The 22,292-nt window shown below is 49.2% G+C and overlaps 1 protein-coding gene across 1 annotated transcript in view; it reads left to right on the forward strand.

Annotated features, from left to right (window-relative positions):
• CREB3L1 (cAMP responsive element binding protein 3 like 1) overlaps positions 1-22,292 on the forward strand; it is a 46,353-nt gene that overhangs the window by 5,849 nt on the left and 18,212 nt on the right. The window contains exon 2 of the mRNA XM_054400545.1: positions 19,741-19,969. Within this exon, the coding sequence (XP_054256520.1) occupies positions 19,741-19,969 (229 nt within the window). The remainder of the gene's footprint in view (positions 1-19,740; positions 19,970-22,292) is intronic.

A 22,292-nucleotide genomic window follows, 5' to 3' on the forward strand; every position in this document is an offset into this window, starting at 1 on the left:
GACAGACCAAGGATCATTTGTGTATCCTTCTTGCTGCCAAGAAACTGGTGAACATTTGGAATGTTCTTCCTAACTAGAAATGTTCATCTATTGGACAACTGCCTCCATGGGCTGAGGATCCCCTGGCCTAAATGTTCACCTCAGCTGAAGTGGGAGAACCCTTTAACTATGCTGGTAGGCCAGAGCTAGGAGAGAGGTTGCAGCTCAGAGCAGGAGTACAGGAAGGCATGTATCCAAAAAAGGGTTAAACAGTGGAGACAAGGCCATCATCTTGGTGGGGGGAAGCAGGAAGGACTTTGGTGAAATGCTTACAGAGTAAACAAAGGGAGGGTTTGGCAGGAGGTGGAATCACATCTGTGCATACAGTCCACTCCCACTGAAGGGGGCGTCAGCAGCACCAGCTGGGAGATGCTGGAGTCAGGAACAGCTCCAGCCCTGTCTGCCAGGTGATGCCTATCCCCTCTGGCGTAAGGCAGTCATTCAGTGCCACCACCACTTTCAGAAAGGAGGAAACCTGAGGTCTCATTTGTACAGATGGCACTGTAAAGAGCCTCTGAGGCTGGCCCATTGGACCTCCTCCTGGTACCAGTGTGAGTGCCCAAGCACGATGTTTGGTGGCTTCTGGATCCCATGACAAGTGTTGGTTTCACTGATGCAAAATGTCTTCTGCTGCCCAGGATCTCATCTTGTGGTGCACTGGTCCCATCTCATGCTGCACCAGACTTATCTATCACTGTGCTGGCCACATCTAGTGCTGTGCTGGTCTTGCCAAAGCCTAGAATGGAGCTGTCTCTGTCAGAGAGGGGGATTTGGAAAGATGTTTTCTGAAACAGCCACATAAAGGCAAATTTAGAAGCTGGGATTTCACAGCCACAGTTGCAGCCCCACTATTCAAAATATGGCCAGGCTGACACTTCCATGGTGTACTCTTGTGTTTCCTCTGAGAGAGGTCTTCTCCTGCACTTGTCCCTTTTTTTCCCCTCAGCACTTCTCTGTAGGTTCTAAGACTGAAGTATTTAGTATATTACTCATCTATTATTCAAAGAATTCTCAGTGTTAGAGGAAATAAATGAAGACACCTAACTCTCTGGAGCTGTCTTTGTGATGGCCATATGGCAGGTTCTCTTCCCATAGCCACAGGTAGGATTGTGTTTGATATGAAGATTTGATTCTCAAGACTGACTTGTACCAGTGCATTCCAAGAAGGGATGAGTCAACCCGCTAAAGCCTCCGTGTCCTTATCCTGTTGTAAACAGTCTCCTGCAGGAAACCAGATGGTTCACAAAAGCCTGTTGGTGAATCTCCTTGTTGCAGAGTTACAAGGGAGCAGGCAGGGCACCAGGGATGAAGCAAACCATTACTGCTTAACTAAGAAATGGCCAAGAACTGCCTCTTGGCCTGATTTGGCTAGGAGATTTCCTAGGGAAATTCCAGGTCTGTGCTTCACAGGCAATGTTGTGGCCAGCATTGCTCTTCAGGAGAGGTGTGTGTTGGAGGAGCCAAATGTGTTAGTCCTCACTTACAGGCTAATCTCAATCCTGGAACTATTACACTGATTCCAGCTTTCTGCTGTGGACTGTATTTATCCTCCTCTACCCCTCTGACCTGCTGGGACCTCACGTCTTCCACAATGGAGATGAGAAGTGAGAGCTGGGGTGGAAGAAAAGCTGTGCTTATTGATCAGCTACCATGCTAGCACCATGGCTATCCCACTGCAGCAGGTGGCTTCTGTGTGTGCAGCTTTAATGTAGTTTGATATCCTCTGGATGAAATCATCCACCCTGTTCTCAGGATGGCAACAGGACAGGATGGGTACTTGTATGGAGCTCTTTTCTTACTGTTTCCTATCTCTGGAGCTCAACTTGCGTTGTGAGGAGTTAGGTGTTTTCTTGAGTTGATGCCTGCATGTCTTGCATTGTCCCTCAGAACAGAAAGAGCTGAAAGGTTGTGAAGAGCCAAGAGCATGGCCAGAGTGGCAGAGGACAGCAGGTAGCATGCTGAAAGACAGGTTGTGTCCTTCAACCTAGTGCTTCCCAGGTCTGCTGTGCAGCATTTGCATCTAAGTTTTTCCCAGATGCATAAGGAAATAATTGTTTCCATCTGTTTTCCTATGAGGTCACATTATTTAAGGTTTTCCTTTCCTGTAGTCTCCTGAGCTTTCCCCTCTCACCCACCCCATCTGATTTCTTTGCCACTTTCTCTTCTCTTTCTTTGCATCTTACCTTTTACTCCTGTTTTCTTGAATCTCTCTGAGGCTGTCTGCCTTTGAAATCACGTGGAGCTACACTGCTCTGGCCAGTGTCCAAGTGATAGATGCTTGACACTGAACTTGACATTCAGACAGAACAAGGTCTCATGAAGGTTGGAACCACAGAAACCCACAAACTCTTTCATTCCTTTCTCTTCCTATCTTATCTTCTCACTTTCCTTGTACAGGATGGAAGCAATGTGCATGGCTATTCTCCCTGAAACTAGCATGTAATTTAAACCAGCACTGGGGTAATTAGTACCATCTTTAGAGCTCAAAGGTGATGCCTTATGTGAGGTCATTCATTACAATCACTGTCCAGCTTGTTCCAGAGGGAACTCGCCCTTGACTACCTCAGCAAAGTTGCTTTTGGCTTCTTTACACTGTGACTTTGTCTTGATTAGGAAAAATGCTCCTTTAGGTCAGTCTGGCTGACCCAATTAGCAAAGCTTCCTCAAAAGGCAGGGAATGGTTTTCCTAGAATAGATGCAACGTAACACGTTCAGCTCAGTGCTCTCTCAGGAGTTCCCCTACAACAGGAATGTCAGGGCTCCCCTGGGAGGAACCTGGCAGCTGAGCCTGAAGGAGAAATCAGCTTGGACCTGACACCAAGCATGTTACAAAGGAGAGCGCTGGATATGGCTTTGGTTTGGGACATTCATTTTGGATTGTCACCATCCTTCCTGCAGGTGAACTTCCTTAGGCTGATGTTCAAAGAACTTCTCTCATCCTGAGCTCCCCACCACAGTGTCTTGGGGACACTGGCTTTTCTCCTCCAAACACCATGGCATGTCCAACTGTGCAGCTCAAGAATACCACATCTTTGCTGGTTGAGGCCCAGGGGGGCCTGCTTCTGAACTTGCTCCTGGCTCAGCAGTACTTGCAACCCTCCCTCTCCTGGAAGGATAGCTTTTCACTCCAGAAGGCATTGCTGAGGTAGAGGGAGACCAGGATGAAGAAAAGCACCCCACGTCCAGAGCTCTGATAATTAATTGTAGCATGTCAGAGCAGCTTGATGTTAAATGAGTCCCATAAATTTGTGACAGTTGAAGGAAAGAGCTGTGCAGGTGCTTTTGACTGAGCTCACTGCCGCCTCAGGGGAGGGACTGCAAGCCAGACAGCTCAGGGAGAAGGAAACCAGCTCTGACTTTTGTGAAGACTGTTGATGGAAGGTTTCTTTCAAAGCCTTTTCAGTTTCATGATCTGAGAGCTCTTTGCCCAGGGAGTGATGGAAATGTGGCTCTTCTTTCCAAGCAAATGTGGCAGAATCTGAGAGTTGATGAGGTGCTGTTGAGCCTCAAATATTGAATTGCCAGTTGAATGATGCTGGGTTTGTTTTTTTTTTCTCTCCTTATGGACAGTGGTGCAGTGAGGTTGTCAAGAATGGGAGAACTGTGGTTTAGTCCCAGCTCTGCCAGTTAGTTAGCCTGTGGTCCTCAGGATGTCACCTGCAGCGATGCAGCTTTTGCTCGCTATGAAATGCATGTCCTTATTCTTACTGACGTGGGGCCGTGCCATCCATGGGTGAAGCAGATCAATGAAAAGTTAGACTGGGGTGGGGTTCTGCTAGTAGTATCTGCCAGGAAAGGTCCATAGGAACTATTAGTTTGCTCAGCCAGTTAGAGTTTCTCTGAATGACTTTGCAGCTATGCAGGGTATTTCCAGCGTTTTCAGTCTGGCAGGTCCATCCTCCACCAATGTGCCAGCTATCCTTCACCCTTCTCTTCTTCCTTACCCCTGGGGACTGCATGTGTCTGATTCTGACCTCAGATACTTCAAGCCAATCCAGAGTAATATTTCTGTGTGAGTCTGAATGACTGTGTTGGTTAGCATCAGGATTTATACTAAAGTACTTGGCCCATGCTGTTGCTGGCCTGACCTCTTTGGACCTTACTGAAAAGCAAACAATTTGTGCTTTATAAATCCAGTGAATGGGCTGTACTCATACCTCACCCTCCACTGCACAACCAAATCCTGGCTCTGTTGCAAAACCCAAGTTCTCCCTGGGTTTGGTGCAACTTGCAGAGAGCACCCCCTTACATTTCTGCCCGAAACTGCTGCGTAACCAAGGCTGTGCCAGCTTCCCAAGCTCCCAAATTACATCTCATCTGATTTGTATCTCAGAAGGAGGTAACAAGCTGAAAGTACCAGAGTGCCATGGCTTTCTCAGTCCCCTAGTAGGGCATTCCAGAGCCATGCCAGTCCCTCCTTCTGCTCAGGGCATGGTTGTGCATTTTCCCTTTCTCTTTGGAGGTGCCTTTTGCCCATGGTAAGTCTGCCTGACCTCTTGTAAATTTAGGGTCACCATCGGCCACTGAGAAGCGTGATTCAAAGGTTGCTTTCCTATTCAGTGGTGCTTCTCCTGCTTTTCAGGATTTGTCAAATACTGTTGGCAGAAGTCCAGCAGCTGGATTAACATTAAATAATGAGCAAATAGCCTGCAGCTCTTTTTCAGACATGTCAAAGCACACACCTTTCATTTTTTTCTTACACATCTTTGGACCCTGTGTTTACTGCACTGGGAGAGAGCTGAGTACCAGATGCTGCTCTGGTCATTGCTGGGAACAGAACAGAGGGTGCTGCATTCTTTTCTTTGTCACTAATTAGTACCAAGGTGGTAACTAGAGCTTGCTAGCTGTGAGAGCAAACCTCTTCTCCCTCCCTGTGTAACTGCAGCCATGGTGAGCAGTCAGTAGCAGCTGTAAGCAGCTGGGATGAGCTGCAGCAGAGCAGAAGCAATGCTCATTCCTTAATTTTCCTGTGTGCTTCAGGCTCCAGGGCAACAGCCCTGGCAACTTCCTTCTTTGTATCCGGGGGCTGAAGTCTCAGGTGAGATGAAGGTCCACATTACTATGTCAACCCCAGCAGCTCCACAGTGTGGTGAGGTCACCCAGCAACCTTGATATCTACAGGTAAATCCAGAGCAGTGCCCTGTCCACTGCTCTCAGATGCCTTTCTGATGTTCAATGAAATGGATTATGTAGAGTTGCCAGAGGATTTATTTATTTATTCTGGGAAAGGGAAAAGGGAAGGAGGCCAGGAAGGATGGAGAGTAGAGAAAGAAAGAGGGAAGAAGAAGCAAAGACAAGAGAAAGGTAGCTATGCAGTTAGCATTCCTGAGCCATCTGGACCTGTTGGCATGGCCCCAGCTGGACAGGCTCACAGGTTTATCCACAGCATGATGTAATCTCTATCATCCAGCGTTTGATTTTTCTCCTTGCACTGGATGGCCTTGTATCTGGTGCATGTCTGGAGCGGGCATTTTGATTTCCTGTTGCTATTTGTGGACTTTTCCTGGCTGGTCCTCAAGAGCAGCTCGGACGGTTTGCATTCCTCCAGCTGAAGAAGCAATGCCACCTCACTGGCATGGAGCAGAGGCCAGCCACTGCCAGCCTGCTGGCTGGGGAGCAGCAGCCCCGCGTGGGGAACCAGCTGTGGTTCACACCATGCCACAGCACTTCTCTGCCTGGTGCTCAGGAGTCAGCTCAGCCTTCAACACCAGCACAGACAGGGCTGGCAGGACTGCCCTGCTGGGTCTTGCAGCACAAGAGAAAGGAGAATTTTGTTTGGCCCAAGACCTATTCCTCCCTTTGGTAGATGTGAGTAAAAAGCAAATGATGATCTCAGTTCCTTTCCCTCACTAATGCCAGCACAGGGGAGCGCCAGGGCTCATAGACTGCCCTGTGAAGCAGGTAGGCTTCCCAGCACATGGGAAGGGGAGCTGGGGAGGACATGATCCAATGCTGCTAAGTGCCCACCCTTGCTAATGGAAGGCCTATGATCTTCTTCCCTCCATCACTCTGTACCATTTCCAGGAGTCAGTATGGTCTGATGGGGAAGGATCCAGACTTGCATTCCCTCAGTGGTCTGTGGGAGACAGCCATGCCTCACCAAGACCAGCCACCTCTTTTCTTCTTGAGTCCTTCGCAGCACATGAAATGAAGAGTGTTTGCACATCTGTCTCTATAAAAGTACACTATTTAAATATCTTTAAATTACAGAAGCCACACAGGAGCAAAGTGGTCTTCTTCACTACGTAAATTCAAGGTGTGGAAGGGAAAACAGTAGAGCCATAGGTCCCGTCCTGCCTTCAGAAACAGTAATTCCCAGCATGGGAGGATGAAGATGGGATTTTTCTACACCATAACACTGCTGCAAGCAAACCTCAAACCCAGCAACACAAGGGGTCTGCTTCAGAGTATGCTGTTCTCCACTCTCACACAAGAGATGTGGGTAATTGTGTGATGAGCCATTAGGCAACAGTTTGATGTGAGCACACAGTAATCCTTTCCTCCCAATGCCTTGTCCTGCTCCCATGGCTTCCTTAGATTTATTTCTTCCAAGAGCTTGGAAATGGGGAAGTTGAATGCAGTGATCCCCAAGGAGCAAAATTTTGTTCAGCAGAGCATCCTACTGGTTCAGAAGTTGTTCTGGTTGCACCCTTGAGAGAGCAGGCACAGCCTGTGCACCAGGGGTGGACTCACTGGAACCACAGAGCTTGAGCTTTTCCACTCAACTCAGCTCTGAGAAGTGAGAGAGTAGCTGAGGAAAACGATGGCCTCTTTATAAAGCAACTGGCAAAACTCTTGCATCTCTCCTGGGAGCAGGCCAGGGATTCTGAGTCACTGCTTAAGCGAGTTGTGGCCAAGGTAGTCTTACCCAAGACATTAAGTGAGAGAGATCCACCCAGGAGTGCCAGAAGAAAGAAGAAACAGTCATGACCAGAATTAATAATAATATAATGATGAAAAGATTCAGAAACGCGTTGCCCACTCCAAAAATAAAGTTTGAGGACAATTCAAATGCTATAAAAAAAGAAAAAAAAAAAGAAAAGAAAAAAGAAGAGAGGAAGGAGTTGAGAAAGACCGCCAAAGCCTGCATGTCAGCTGCAATGCAAGGAGTTCTGTCCAGCTGGCCTGGGTTCAAAGAGCTCCTATTGTCCAACAGCATTTCCAAGACACCATTCAAAACTTTCAGAAAATGAACCCAAGATGCAGGGTGAGATTTATCACACAATAAAGGCAAGCCAGATGTGTGCACCCTTTGGGGAGGAAGGCGATGGAAGAGTGAAGCAAGGGAGAATCAGACTGCAGAGGCATGAGGGAAGAGGGTGTCATGAGAAGCTCTGGTGCTGTGAGCATCTAGGTAGGAACAGGGACTGGGTACATCTGTGCTGGGACACACCCTGGGCACTTGAGAAGGGTATCATGTATATAGAGGACTCCATACTTAGGAACTTGGCATCAGGATTAAGGGACAGAAAGATCTCACTGCACATAAAGCCATGATGCACACAAACCTAAGAGGTTCTTGTTGCTTCTAGTCCTGGATTACACATCTGCATAATAAGGCTATCTCTGAAAGGATGCCCAGAAGCCAAACCACTGGAGATTTTATCTTCATTTTCTAGGGCTCACACAGCCATCATTACTGCTTTGCAGCACTGGCCACAATAGCAGGGTTGTAACTTCTTGTGCCACAGGAATCACTCACACCTGTGATTTGATTGTGTTAAAATCTAGCAATTAATTATACAGAAAGATAATTTAATCTTTGAATCTGCTGCTAACGAGGAGCTATGTGAGTAGAACTTGCCGTCATTAAATAAGTGTTCAAGTTTTCCCTGCCTGCAATGAAAGTGGTGCTGTTTCTGCTGTCTGCAGAATAATCTGGTAGGGTGGCCACACCATACCACACTCCACAGATTAAAAGGTGACTTGGTTTTGTTCTCAGGAAGTCCTGTGGTAGTAAGGACTTTTTTTCTTATTTAAGAGCAAAGAGCCTGAGAAAACACGTCGGAGGCTTAAGCTAGAGACTCTCTCTTTGCAGTCATTTATGTTGGGTGAGTATAGCTATTTTTTAGAAAGCTGTGGATTTATATGAAGCCTTTAAACTGAGATGAAGATCTTTCTTCCTTGAAGCTCAGTTGCAGTGGATGAGTTAGAAGCACGAGGCATGAATATAGCTCCTGCACTCAGCTATGTAAGGGAACATATGAACATATTTGATTGTTGTATTGGTTCCTCCAGGCCCTAAAATTCATGAAGCCAACCAAACATTGCCTCCTTGTGTCTCTCCAAGGATGTCCAGAGAATGGATTCTGAAATCCACTGGTTTCTGCAGACACCCCTCCAATGCTGAGGTGCAGATCTCAGGCACAGCAGCTCTCAGGGCAGGTTTTCAGGACTTTCAAGGAGCAAGGGATCTTTTCTTCCCAGACTTGAGCACGCAATCCCAGGCATCTTCATGTTTCTTTTCACTAGCTACAGGGTACTCAGCTGCTGGGCCTCATCATGAAGAAGTCCAACTTGGAGAGGGGATAGCTGGAGAGCCAGTTGTTCAGGAAGGGTTTTCACTGTCTGCCTTTCTCCTTCAGCCTTATTTTCATCCCGTGGTTGAAGTGACTGCACTATTTCTGACCAGTTAGACCTCCATCCTGGCCTTTGGAAACACAAGGCTTTGATCCCTTGCTCACCAACATCACACCTTCATTCTCCCCCAGGGTGATGTTAATCTGAGAGGTGCTACTGCCCTTCACAGGATAGGAAGGATTTCCCCATTCTCCTGAGACTCTGGTTTCTGCAGCTCCACTGCTAAGGTGAAAATGATACCCTCAGTGTTGGAGCTGAAGTTTAATTTCCTATCTGCTGCTCGGGGCACAGATTTTCCACTGGGATATTGGCAGCGGGTCAGAAATCTGCATTCCAAGCTGAATTGCTTTGAAAACAGTCCTAGAGCAGGACCCCACTCAGTCTGCTGGTTGCAAAACCCAGCTCTTGCCCAGCCTGGTCACTGAGGAGTGTCCCAGCTTTTGGTCTCAAGATTTGGGGTAAAAATCTCTCACATCCTTGAGTCACAAATTGGCTGATCCAGACTTAGTTGCTCTGTAATTGCCCTTTTCAAAGTCCCAAGGAATGAAAGCCACCAGTAATGTTTGGTATTAGCTGCATGCCTCAGCTTTTGGACTTGAACGGAATACAGCTATCTTCCTCTTTCAAGGCATGCTTTTCTTTGTGGGTCTCCAGGGACCTGCCAAGGGACAAAATGTGAATTATCTCCAATTTGTGTTCTAAGCACTAAAGAGAAACAGTTTCAATGAGACAAATGAAGCTGATTGTAAAGATAATATAGACCTTTTCTCCTTCTTTGGTTATCTCCCAAAGCAGATTTCCTCTGTCTCCCAGGGCACCTTTCTCATTGCTTACTTTGTATTTCTTGCAAAATGCAGGGAAAAAAGGCTCATAATGGCATAGGGGGGACAAGCTGTGTCTAAGCAGAGATCTGCCAACTCTAGTGGCTCCAACTCCACATTGAGCAGGGCTAGAGGCTTCCAAGAAAGATGGAAGAAATGGTGAAGTGGCATTTATTCCAGTTTATGTTGGCTGTTGAATAAACTTAACCATCCCACTGACTGGTGACTGGCTTGAGCAGTTGCACCTCTCTAATTCATTTTTAATTGTCCTGAATGTTCAAGGGTGTATTTAATGTCTTTTGGCAATACTATGGCCCAGCTTCACTGCAGCATGGCAGTAGAGTTCACAGAAAGCCATGCAGAGTAAACCAGTTTGCTCTGCTTGCTGCCTACCATGCATCCCTCCTCATCAAGCAGAATTTTGCCCTAAACTGTCCAGGCAGACATTCCACACACAATTCAATCCATGTAGGCCTTTTCAGAGTAGGTTTGCCTCTGGATTTGCAGGGCTGGGCCACAGCTGCATCCCTGGGTTGTGCAGAGGTGCTGCATGCCACCACGCGTGGCTGTGGAAACCCAGTTGTGTTCTGGCTGCTGTGCCTCAGTGGGGACTGAGAAGGGATGGATATGTTTGGGCTCTACAGAAGGTATGCTTGAGTGGAGGTGGATTGGGATAACACAGCACCATAGACTGGTTTGGGTTGGAAGGGACCTTGAAGATCATCTAGCTTCAACCCTTCTGATATGGGCAGGCAGGGATACCTCCTACTAGATAAGGTTGCTCTAGACCCCATCCAACCTGCCTTTGAACACTTCTAGATTTGGAGCCTCCACAACTTCTCTGGACAGCCCGTTCCAGTGCCTCACCACCCTCATGGGGAAGAATTTCTTCCTCATCTAAATCTGGCTTCTTACAGTTTGAAGCCATTACCCTCATCTTGTCACTACACACCTCTGTAAAAAGTCCCTCTCCAGATACCCTGTAGGCCCCCTTCAGGTGCTGGAAGGCTGCTATAAGGTCCCCTAGGAGCCTTCTTTTCTCCAGGCTGAACAATCCCAACTCTCTCAGTCTGTTTTCATAGCATAGCATGGCAGGTAGGGCCTTCCTGATGATGAGGAAGGTAAAGTTCACATGAACCCCCTTCTCCTGATGCTACAGCAGCTGTTCCTCCATCATGGAGTAGAGTTAGGGTGTCACTGGGAGCCTGCTGCAAACTCAGCTGACAAAGAGGTTAACTGGGTTGGACAAGAGGACAGAGACCTGGGGACAGTGATGATGATGCAGCTTCTTTCTCTCAGAGACAGTGCTTGCATGAAGTCTCTGTCCTGGAGACTGTACTGACCTTGACCTGGGAAGAGGAAAGAGGAAGAGACCCCTGCCAGCTTGCCCAGGGGTACCTGCACTCCCACAGAGAACACCTCCCACGCATCTCTGTTCAAACACAGCCCAGCTGCCACCATGAGGGATCAGACATAAAGACAGCTTTGTTTTGTAGCAAGCAGGTGTCTTCAGTTCTCCAAGCTCAAGAAAGGCCTTGAAAGACAAACTTTTTATTTACCTTTCACAGATTCCTAGAAACAGCCTCCAAATCCTCTGCCAAAGGAGGGTTAAGAGCAGCTGATTTAAATGTTTCATCCTGAGAGGGCTATGTCTACTTCTGTGTATGGTTTAAATCCTGCTCTTTTTTTTTTCTTTTCTTTTCTTTTTTTCTTTTTTCTTTTTTTTTTTTTTTTTTTTTTTTTTTTTTTTTTTTTTTTTTTTTTTGGTTTGGTTTGGTTTGGTTTGGTTTTTATTAGAGTCGGCTGCAAGGGAGTTGCAAGCCAAAGGAAATTTGGGCTGTTTGTTACACATGTAGCATACAGGCTGCAAAAGTTTGCTGGAAAGCAGAGGTGTTCCTGGTTATCCTTCAGGGCATTGCTGCTGGGAGGAGAGGTGCTGCCATCCCTGCAGATACAGCGTGTCTCCTGTGATGGGCAAACTGTGTAGCATGGAATCATAGAATGTTAGCAGTGGGAAGGGACCTACCGTGGCTGCTTTCCACCCCAGGCCAGTGGAGCCTGCTGTGCCCTAAGAGGGGATGACATGTTCCCCCTACTCCCTAACACCACACATGCCTGTTCCACATCTTGGCATTGGCAGGTGGTTTGAGGACATGCAGATGCCACTGTGGCCCCAGTGCCACTTGTCTTTTGATTCTCCTCACTGTGAGCTCTACCCTGCTTCACTCGTTCCCCTCACATAGTGCTTCCAGTCTCTCCACATAACCACTGCCCATGCCACCTGCTCATGGTGTTTGTGCTGAGCACACCAAACCTAGGTGTGGGTACATGAGTGTTCACAATTCTTCTGCCACTGCAGCAAGTGCTTCCTTCAGGGCTACTGGGAAGCCCAGTCACAGGCTGGCAGATTCCAGCTTTCCATATACCTTTGTCTCTTTAATTTGTTTTTTTTTTTATTTTCAGGAGCAAAAAGATTTAAGTTAGGCAACTCACCTACACCTCCCACGCCTGGGTGACTCCCAAGATTCCTCCCCAGTGAACAGCAGGCTTGCAAACTTTAAGCCGGGTGTTAGACTCACAGCCACATAATTCTTATGTGGTCTGTATTGTGTGTATGGTTCAACAGCATTTTAACAGCTGATATTTCCCCCCCTGCTGAGGGTGAAGGAGAGAACAGGGTGGAAAAAAAACCCACAAAACATTTATGCCTGCCATGGAAGTTACTGCAAAGTATGGGAGCAATATGCATCAGAAGGGGTAAGCTGCCAGAGAGTCTGGGGCGATGTCTCCCAAGGCATGGCCTGCAGGACCAGGAAAGTGATTTTCCCTTGTGCTTAGCACTGATGAGGCCAGCCCTCAAATACTGTGTTCAGTGTTGGAGCTCTCACTGCAAGGACATTGAGTTTCTGGAGCATGACCGGAGAAGGGCAGCAAAGCTGGTGAGCAGTCTAGACAACAGGTCTTACAAGGCGTGGCTGAGGGAACTGGGATTTAGTCTGGAGGAGACTGCTCTCTACAGCTACCTGAATGGAGGTTGGAGTGTGGTGGGTGTTGGCCTCTTCTCCCAACTAGCGACAGAACAAGTGGAAATGGTCTCCCACTTAGATTGGGTATTAGGAAAAACGTCTGTACTGAGAATGGTTAAGCATTGGAACAGGTTGCCCATGAAGGTAGTGCAGTCACCATCCCTGGAGGTGTTCAAAAACCATATAGCCGTGGCACTTGGGATATGGTTTAATGGGCATGGTGGTGCTGGGTTAACAACTGGACAATGACCTTAGAGGTCTTTTCCAGTATTAATGATTCTATGATATCCCAGAAGGGCATGAAGGGGCAGAGGCGAGGCCTCCTTACAGGGCAGAGCCGTGGGGAAGACGAGAGTGGGGTGGCACAACGACCAGCTCAGCCGCCCGGCAGTAGGGCACAGCGGGGATAGCCGGGGCAGGGCGACACAGGGAAACCCGCGAGGCACCTTGGGCCGCGCGCCGCTCCGTCCTAACCCTGCACTCCTCCCGACCGCCTCGCGCCGCTCCGCTGGCAGCCGCCTCTCTCTCATTGGCCGCCGCTCGGAGCCCTCGGCCAATGGGCGGCCGCCGCCGGCGGGCGTTGGCAGCGTGCCGCGGCGGCCGTTAAGCGGCGCGGGACGGGCAGGCGGAGCTGGGCCGTGTCGGTGTGTCCGCGCGCCCGCCGGCTGCCCTTCGGGACTGGGGTGGTGGGGACGCGCTGGGCGAAGTGCTCGCCCCGGAGCCTGGGGCCATTCCGCCTGGCGAGGTGTAGGGGTGAAGCGACTGCCGGTACCCCGGGTCCGGGCGGGGACACCTTGGCAGGCGGCTGCTCACTCGCTTCAGGGTAGCGTCTCGCTTTGGCCGCGCTCCCTCAGTCGCCTTCCCCCGATTGTGTCTCGAGTCTCTGCCGTCCCTCCAAGGCCTTGTGGCGCCTAGTGCTGGAAATTATAAATCCAGGTCCTTGGCACGGATGCGTGGTGAAAGGAGGTTTCCACAGCGAGCCATGCCTGAGTCTTTGCTGGGATTTCGCAGGGCACCGAGGACATGGCAGCAGCTGCTGCCACCCAGGAGTAAGGGCTTGCAGCACCTTTGACCTGGGTGGCTGCCGTTCCTGTGGGACCGAGCTGATAGCACAGCTGGCCTGTGGGGAAGCAGCTCATCTGTGTCGCTTTTGGTCATTCTGAATTATTCTACAGACAGCAATAAATTCCAGGCCTGGTTCCAGATCAGGTTCAGTCAAGCCCTCCACTGTTTGGAAGCGGGGTTATCAGGGAAGCTTTTGGTTCACCGTAGAGTCCAAGGTGGTATTGCTGAAAATAATCATTGCCAGCGGTCAGTGAGAAAGACTGAAGGGTGCTGCTGGTCAACATACTGTCCTGCTGCTGGAGGGAAATAGCTGTGGGGTTTGCAGGTGCTTGGTCCTGATGTGCTTCAGCCATGCCATGCAGAGAAGCAGGAACAGCAAAGGGGTGGCAGGTCGGCCACAAGCTATCCAGGCTGACCAGGCATGGAGCAGTGGGGAGCTCTGGTACATGAAGGGAGAGACCAAGAGAAACATGGGTCAGGACAGAAGGGCACTAGAGAGATTCAAGAGAGCCAAAAGGAGGTTGGGTAGTTGCTGGTGCTCCGTGGGGTGCACATGCACCAGCTAGACCATGAGAAGTGTGCACAGCATCTGTCCATCCTGCCTGGATCTTGTTAACGCTGTCAAGGCCTTCATAAGGTCTAAAATTCACTGCATTTTAAAGAGAGCAGAAGGACTGTCTGGAGTGTATGGACTCTTCTTTCCTGGAATGTAAAGGAAACCTCAACTGTGCAGCTGGAGTGCAGGGGGCTTCATTCCTTAGTGAAAGCAGAGAAGGGAAATGCAGATGTCACAGCTGGGACAGGAGATTTATCTTGGCAAGCAAACAGGAAAAATACTTTCAAAAAGAAAAGAGAAAACTTAGAAGAATCCCCTCCCCATCTGCACTGCTTGCCAGTGTGAGCAGAACCTCCAACCTGCAAAAGCCCTTCGTCTCTTGGGCCTGGGCTGCCGCCCAGCTGGACTAGCCCCTCACCACTTTCTCTTTGGAGCAAGACCATTGTGGTGGGAGCAGAAAGGCTGTGAGAACCAGGCTGATCTTGAAGGGAGATTGTCTCCAAACAACTCAGCTGGAGGTGGGAATGGGAAAGTCACAGTCAAGGGATGGAGGCGTGAAAGGGAAAAGAAGGAACAATGCAGCCAGGGTGACCACAGAGAAGTGGATTCAGAGAGAGGAAACCATCCCCTCCTCAGCTACTGGGTGACAGGAATGGCACCCTAGGGCATGCCATGCACAACTGGACAGGCAAAAATGCCTCGGTCTCTGCTTGGGGCCCCCAGAGGTCTAACACCAGCTCTAGGTGGGGGGAAACAGAGAGCTTACATTTGGATGTCTGGATGCCTTGCATTAGCTCCCAAGATAACTGTTGTACAACAGGAAAGGGTGTTCAAATGAGAATTGCACGCACGCACATACAGTGTGCTATTTAGACAACCCTAAGCATGAGGTCAGGATGAAAACATGTGGTGGAAATATGTTTGGAAGAGTCAGTGCCTGTGTCAGTCACCAGGAGTGGGAGGGAGCAGGAGCTAGCAGCTGACAGATTCGCACTCTCTCCTCGTGGCTGAGGTGGCCTCAGCCCGAGCAGATTCTCTGGTGGCACCAGAGCAGCTTAAGGCTCTCTGTTGGGGCTGAAGATGTGGTAGTCATTGCTTCCCCTATACCTGTGTACACTGGCTCAACCCCTTCCCTTTCAGACACTGTCTTTCCATCTTCCCAGAATGGTGGTGGGGAAATGGGCAGCCAGAACTTGGGCTTGGATCAGGAAATGCAGTGCATCCTCACCACTGTGTTTCTGTCCCTTGGCTGCCCCCTCCCTGACTGCTCACTGGTAATACAGCTTTGGAAATACATCTCGTGCTATTTCTTGGCTTTGGAGCATAGTTAGAAGGAGAAGGAAGGAGGGTGTGAAAGGGAGGGGGAGATAGCAAGAACAAAATGAGACTGCTATGAGCTTTGTATCCCATCTGGAAGCTGTTTTCCCCCAGTGTGCTTCACACCCGCTCCCTCTGGGCCAGGATGGTAAGGATCAATTGAATGGTTGTCCTTACTCAAGCCAGGCCCATCTGCTTGAGAGCCACTTGAGATATCTCAGAAGGATAATCTCAGGAGAGTTGCAAAGTCCTTCATTGTCACAAGAATAAATTCATAGCCAGTTCCCTGAGGAGCAGGAGCTGGCTGATCTCAGCCTGGCTGGAAGGTGCTCTCAGGGAGAGAGCCTAGGCCTAGAAGAGGCTGTGAGAGGATGAGCCTGCTCTGCTAGCACATCTCTGTCCATCCCACCTTCATTCGTGCCCAAGTCCTGTGGACTCATCCTCAGCCCTTCTACCAACACGTCTCTGGTCTGCTGAGATCTTTATTGCCATGGCATCGGCAAAAATCTCCCCAAAGCTCAGCACCATCATTGCTTCTAGTGGCAGTACATGAAGGCCGTTAGCTGTGCTGGCCCCAGGCTGGGTGAGACACAGGGGCTAGTGGCTGCCCAGCACCTTCTTGGTGTGTGACCATCCAGCCAGGAAAAAGTTATAATCCATTTGGTCTGATGATAAACCTGCTTCTACTTGTTGCTCAGACACTCAGAGCAGTGACCCTGTTGTACTCTGCCACGATCCACACAGCCTTGTGACACCATGCCCTGGGACCTGCAGTTCCCTCGAGCCTTCTCTCTCGCACACATTAAGGAAAAGTGTATCTGAAGCCTTCTCTGAATTTTGCCAGATAGATGCAGCTTCCCCAATAAGGCTGGGTGAGATGGAATTAGCAGGCTTGATCTAAACTAATTAGCCATTTTAATGGTGTGTATCCAAAATAAGCCCTGGGTTGTTCCTCACTAAGCCTATCACTGTTGGCTCTAGACAAGAGGACCTGTTCCCTGTTACCACATGATCGTACACATCTTTACTAATCCAAAATCTAAAGTTAACAATACCTGTTGGCATCAGGAGAGAACAGCCAACTGGAGGCACACAACAGTCTTCCTGGGACATGGTGGTTTAACTTCCTGCTTGTCCTGTAGTTTCCATTGTGGCTTTGATCAACTGCAAAGCCATGTCATTATCTTTCTTTGTTTTACCTTTCCTTCTTCTGCTTTCCTCTGCCTCTTGCCACCTTCTTTGAATAAAACAGCAAATTTCCAGCTCAGTGACAGATCTAGGTTCTCTCTAGGGTCTTTGAGAGTGCTGCCCCCTTTCATAATAGCCAGAGTTATTCCCAGTCTCACATGCTAACTCTCTCCTCTCCAGCATCTGTGTTTGGAGGTGTTGGACTGGCTCTGTATGATGACTGAGAGCTGAAAGAGGGCTGCTGTGATGAGAAGGTTTGCCAGTGTTTAGTTGTGCTGGAGTATAAACCCCCAGTATGTGCCCCAACACCTCTGGATTCCCAGGGAGGGTGAGTGTCACCCTCTGCTTATCACTCATGCAGTAGGTCTCTGTCTCTCGGCAGAGAATGGTCTCTTGGGGAACTGAACTCCTGGAGCTCTGGGAGTACAGTGTTGCCTTCATCCTCAGTTCCAAGTAGCGAGGTCCCCCAGCAAGCCTGCTGTGTGGTGCCTAAAAGAGCCAGAAATCTGCAATTTACCCCTGCCAATGTTGGTGCCCATGTTAAGGCTCTGATACTCAGCCCCTTGTGCTCATTACTTGTCTCCCACTCTTTACCACTGCTGGAGAGACTTTTTGTTTATTTGTTTCAGAATAAAACCAGAGGCACATCTCTGCCTTTTCCCTCTGTTAGGTGTGTCCTACAATGAGAAGACTGTTGGCTAACCAAGAGGTCCTTGTTCTAAGTGTGGGTGTGATGCTGCTAAAAGATAGTGTGTGGAACTACTGCATAAATTAATCTTCTTGGCTCTTTTCTCTCCCATCTCTGCCTTTGTTAATGCAGAGTTGTGAAAGAAATGTGAAGCATGTGACAGTCGCAGGCAGCTCTCCCTGCAGCTGTCCATCCAGCTCTGCTTCTCTTCCAGGGCTACTCTGTGGTTCTAGTTTTGATAGTTACAACAATATCTATGATTCCAGTGCCTCTTCTTAGGTCCTGGCTCTGCTGTGCTGTAGTGGTGCATGGGCAGCCAAAACTCTGAATCCCTTCACTTTTCTGTGGTTACATTCTCACCCTTACCAAAGGCTATCGTGTTCATATCCTGTGTTTGCTTGGGTTGTTTAGAGAAAGCAAGACAAAGAGCAGCTGTTATAGGAACAGCCACTCTGGGGCTAACGCTCAGGACTCCAAGCTCTTTAGCCCTCCATACTGCAGGACAGGACAAAGCCTGGTTTTCCAGTGCTGTTCAGATAAATACCTAACCTACTTCCATCTGCTGACTCAGCTCCCTCTGAAGAATGGCTATGCTCAGCACAGATGGGAGGTGTTTTCTGTTGCTCAATTCAAGTGCAGAAGTGCTTCTAGGCAGCTTGGAAATGGCTGTGTAGATTTTACCAAGCTCCCCTGCCAACTCCGCTTCCGGTATGGGAACAAGTGGAGAAAAATTCATCCCAGACATCCCAGGGAGGGCCTCGACACTGGGATTTAGCATGAGTGTGCCTTCTCCACCTTACCTGCATATGCAGTGAGTGTCTGCCCTCCCAGGCAAGCTGTGTCAGGCTGTCACTCCAGGCAGTGGGAGGACAGGACAAGTGGGAAGGAGGAGACAGAATGCAGGTGCTAGGGACTTCCCACCACTTCTAGAATGCTCTGTGGAGATCTTAAGTTTTTTTAATGAGTGGCTGATGGATGATGTTCAACATGAAGGGCACTGGTGTGTTGAAGATTGCTGCAGCTCACTGTCTCACTCCCTCACTTAGTGGGAGGCCTCATTCTGTTCATCTGGAGCCTACTTCACTCCTCAGCCTCACCCCAATGCTGTGTCAGCCAGCACAATGTTGACAGAGTGATACTGTGCTCAGGTAAAACAAATATACCTTCCTGTAGGAGCAGGAACCTGCAAGCTCCAGCATCCGGGGTCCTCTGGCAGCTCCTCCCTCACTCCTAGTGCTGGGGAAAGAAAGGGCTGCATGAACCCCAGGCTGCTCTGGGAGCCAGGCTCTTCCCTGAGCTCAGCTCTCACTCAGGAGTTCATTGGCATTCATGTCTCCACTCTAGGACCTGCATGCTCAATCTCACTCTCATCCATACCCTGTTGCTCCTGGTATTTCAGTTTGCTTATTTCAATGCCTTTCTGCCCACCCAGATGCTTTTCCAGGCAGGGGAGGGAACCCAGTCTGCCTGCTGAGCTCTCTCCAGTCCATTTAAGTTACACAGTTCCGTCTGTGTAATATAGTCACTTGAATGTATCTGTCTTTTCTTTCCTCTCCCTGAGCCAGAAGCCTCAATCTGCCAACAAATGGGATAATTTTTCAGCTGGTGTTTGGCAACCATCATTTTTCTCCCTGCCTAGCCAATGCTTTGTTGTAGCAAATGGAAAAGTTAGTGCTTTGACTTCTGAATAGGAGGGTATGCCTCAAAGGAAACAGGTTCCCTGTAGCATCAGGAGCCCAGCTCTGCAGCAGCACTGGCCAGATTTACTGGCTGTTACTGGAATGATTAGTGGCATGATTGTTTGTTGTTAACAGCCCATCTGTAGTGTTTAAACTTCATCGGGGAGCTGAATTTCACAGACATTATCTGGCTGAGGGACAGCCTCATATGGTCTACAGAGGGTTTGTGAAATCCCAGAGGAAATTACGTACAACAGGGGGCCTTCCTGTTATGCTGATCCAACTGATCTTTTCTTCTCTGCTAGAAATCAACAGCTGGGTTGATGTTCTCTGGGGCATCAGAGTGCCTATTGCTGCTGGCAGAGAACATGAGAAAGTGTCTGTCACCAAGGACAGGTGCTGGAGACGGCTGCTTTCTGCCGCACTCGCATTTTGTCATCGCAGGGATTTCTTGCCTTGTACTCCTGCTCAGCTTGTCACACTGAGATGACTCTAGAAAGATGAAGGTAGGTACTCACAGAGGACAGGGGAAGTGAGAGAATACAGAAGAGTTTCATGAGTGTTTGGGGCACAGATAATCAGGTGGAGAAGATGTAAGGCACCACCCCCCTTTCTACCTTAATCCAAGGTGTTTCTATCAAATTGATGCAGGCAAGGGATAGGAACTGCTTTTTCCCATCCCAAAAGGGATGGTGCTGAGGTTTGGCCCTCCGTGCAGAGAAAGGCTCTCGGATAACACTTGGAGTTGACACCAGCTCTCTCTCCTTTTGTCTTTCCTTAGCATTTCTCAGAAAACCTGGATCACTTCTCCGACAACATGGAGGATTTCTCCAACGACCTCTTCAGCAGCTTCTTTGACGACCCAGTACTGGCTGAGAAGAACCCGCTGCTGGACATGGACCTGGATCCACCCACCCCAGGCATTCAGGCAGAGCACAGCTACTCCCTGAGTGGAGACTCTGCTCCCCAGAGCCCTCTCGTGCCTGTCAAGACTGAAGATCAGGCACACGGTGAGCGCTCGGCGTGCGCTCTGCGCGGCGCTGGGCACAGCTGTGAGCAGCGGCTCTGGCTGCCTTCCCTGCCTGAGGACAAACTGGCGATTCCCTGGGCTTGCGCGGGGCTGAGCCAGGGCAGGGTTTGATCGGCCGCTGTCAGATGCAGCACACGTTTTTGGTTTGGGGTTTTTGTTTTGTTTTGTTTTTGGTTTTGGTTTGTTTTTGTTTTTTTCCTCCCTTCAGTTCGTGCTCTGACAGCCGCGTTGCTCCCTTGCTGGGCTCACTGCTATTTGCGAGGATGATAATTGGTTGTGGTTCAGCGTGTTGCCAGTGCCTGGCAGGCAATAGGCTATGTCTCTTTAGGACCCTGCAAACGTGGGTGTGAATGCCCCAGATCCAGGTCTGTTTTGGCATCAGGCAGCAGGATTTTGGCTCGCATATAGGAAGCATGAGTCTCTGGCTGCAACCAGTGCTGGTACATGTGGAAAGCTAAGTGGCTTCTTTACCAGCAGATCTTTTAGCAGGAGACAGAGAGGAACAGTCATTTCAAACCCTATTTTTAAAACAATTCATTTCAGGGTAATTTATGGTGACTGGATATTTTTAGAGCCATCCTTGCAGAGAGTCCTGTAATTTGTGGGACTGTGTGGGTGTCCCAACAGCTGATGGACACCAGGCTGCCTGAAAAAGCAGTGGCACAGGCTCAGTATACACAGAGGAAAGCCATTCCCTTGAGTCAGAGTGAGACCAGGGACAGAGGCTTCCCTCTCATGGCCGGGAACGATCCCAGCTCTCTGGTACAAACATCAAGGCAGAAGGAGAGGAGCTGGCTCTGCTGCCCCTCTGGTCCCTTCATTAGTGCCACATTCCTTAAGGACTGTTCAGAGAGATGCTGGGAGAGAGGCTCACAGCAGCCAAGCAAGCTCTACTTTATTATCAAAAAAAGCCTTCCCTTTCCATTTCTGTTTTTCTAGCTTTAATCCCAGTTCAGTCTTGGAGGGCAGTGGCCCAGACAGGCAACTGGGTGGCTAACAAATCCCAACCCAGGACGAGCGCATAAACACGTCTTTGTTTTGCCACTGCGAGTGAATAGGAGGAGATGAGGCTTGGGAATGAGAGAAGCACAAAGCATGGGTTTGTAGAAAGCAGTGAAATGAAGTCTGCCTGCATGAAGCTACCTCAGGGACTCCTCTCTGAGGCACTTGTCACCACTTCTGCTCTTCTCCTCTGTGTCTGGCCATGTCCCTGCTTCAGCTGCATTGTCTCCAAGGCAAGACTGTGACTTTCCTGAATGGAGTGTAACACTGATCCTTGGGCAGATAACCCAGGAGAGCTTGAGGTGGGCCTGGCACTTGCTCTCTGAGAGTATGGATCATCTCTGTACAGGGAGTAAGGCTATCTGTATTTATGTGGCAGTTATAGAGGTATATCTGTGCACTCAGTCCTGCAGCAGAATAACTCAACCCATCTTTCTAGGGCTATCTTGGCTCATAATTGAATGTGAGTCATATTCTAGTGTAGCCCTGAGTCAAGTCCAGTATTTGTAACATTTTGCAGTCCTTTTGGCACAGCTCCATCCAGTCTCAGTCCTTTTAGACATTCATTTCAAATTAATTACCCAGGAATGACTTTTCTTTAACATTAAGCAAGCTCTGCTTGGTCTGCAGAGCTCCTCAGGAATGCCCAGGCTCTGTCTGGGCTTGGAGCTGGCTGAGACTTGCTGTTTATCAGCTTTCTCCCAGCTTTTCTGCAGTTCTCCAAAACACTTCCAAATCCTGCCCCTTCCCACATGGTTCCCACTGACATGGGTCAGCTAGAGCAAGCCATTGGGTGCATTGTGACCCTGTTCATCAGTGGAGTCTGCTTTTCAGATGGTTTGCATATACAGACTGGCTGCTTCAGTTCTCAGGACCAGCCCTCAGTTCTGTAGGGCATGATTTGATGCCAGAGCAGGGGAAGGCAGAGTTGTGCAGAACAGTGGGTACTGGAACAGCCTCAGGCTAGTGTCCACACCCCTCTACTGGTCCTGCTTCCTCACTGCTCTTTGCCTCACCTCCTCAACGCAGGGCAGCTATGGATAGCTCTCAGCCATCATTCTTCCCATTATGTATAGAGTATCCAGAGCAGAAGAGCTTCCTGGCATGCCTCACCCACCAACACACAGTGAATTCTGCAGTGTCTACAATCTGGCTATGCCTCTGAAACATCCTCTCAGGCAGCAGAACATAGATGTTTCCACACAAAATGCCCCCTCCTCAGTCCCTCATTGACCCTCTGATGGCTTATGTGTTTCTGATTCTGCAACCCAATCGCTCCCCAGATAAATCTGCAAGGGTGG

The sequence above is a fragment of the Indicator indicator genome, chromosome 4 (genome assembly GCF_027791375.1).
Source record: "Indicator indicator isolate 239-I01 chromosome 4, UM_Iind_1.1, whole genome shotgun sequence".
Taxonomy (NCBI): Eukaryota; Metazoa; Chordata; class Aves; order Piciformes; family Indicatoridae; genus Indicator; species Indicator indicator.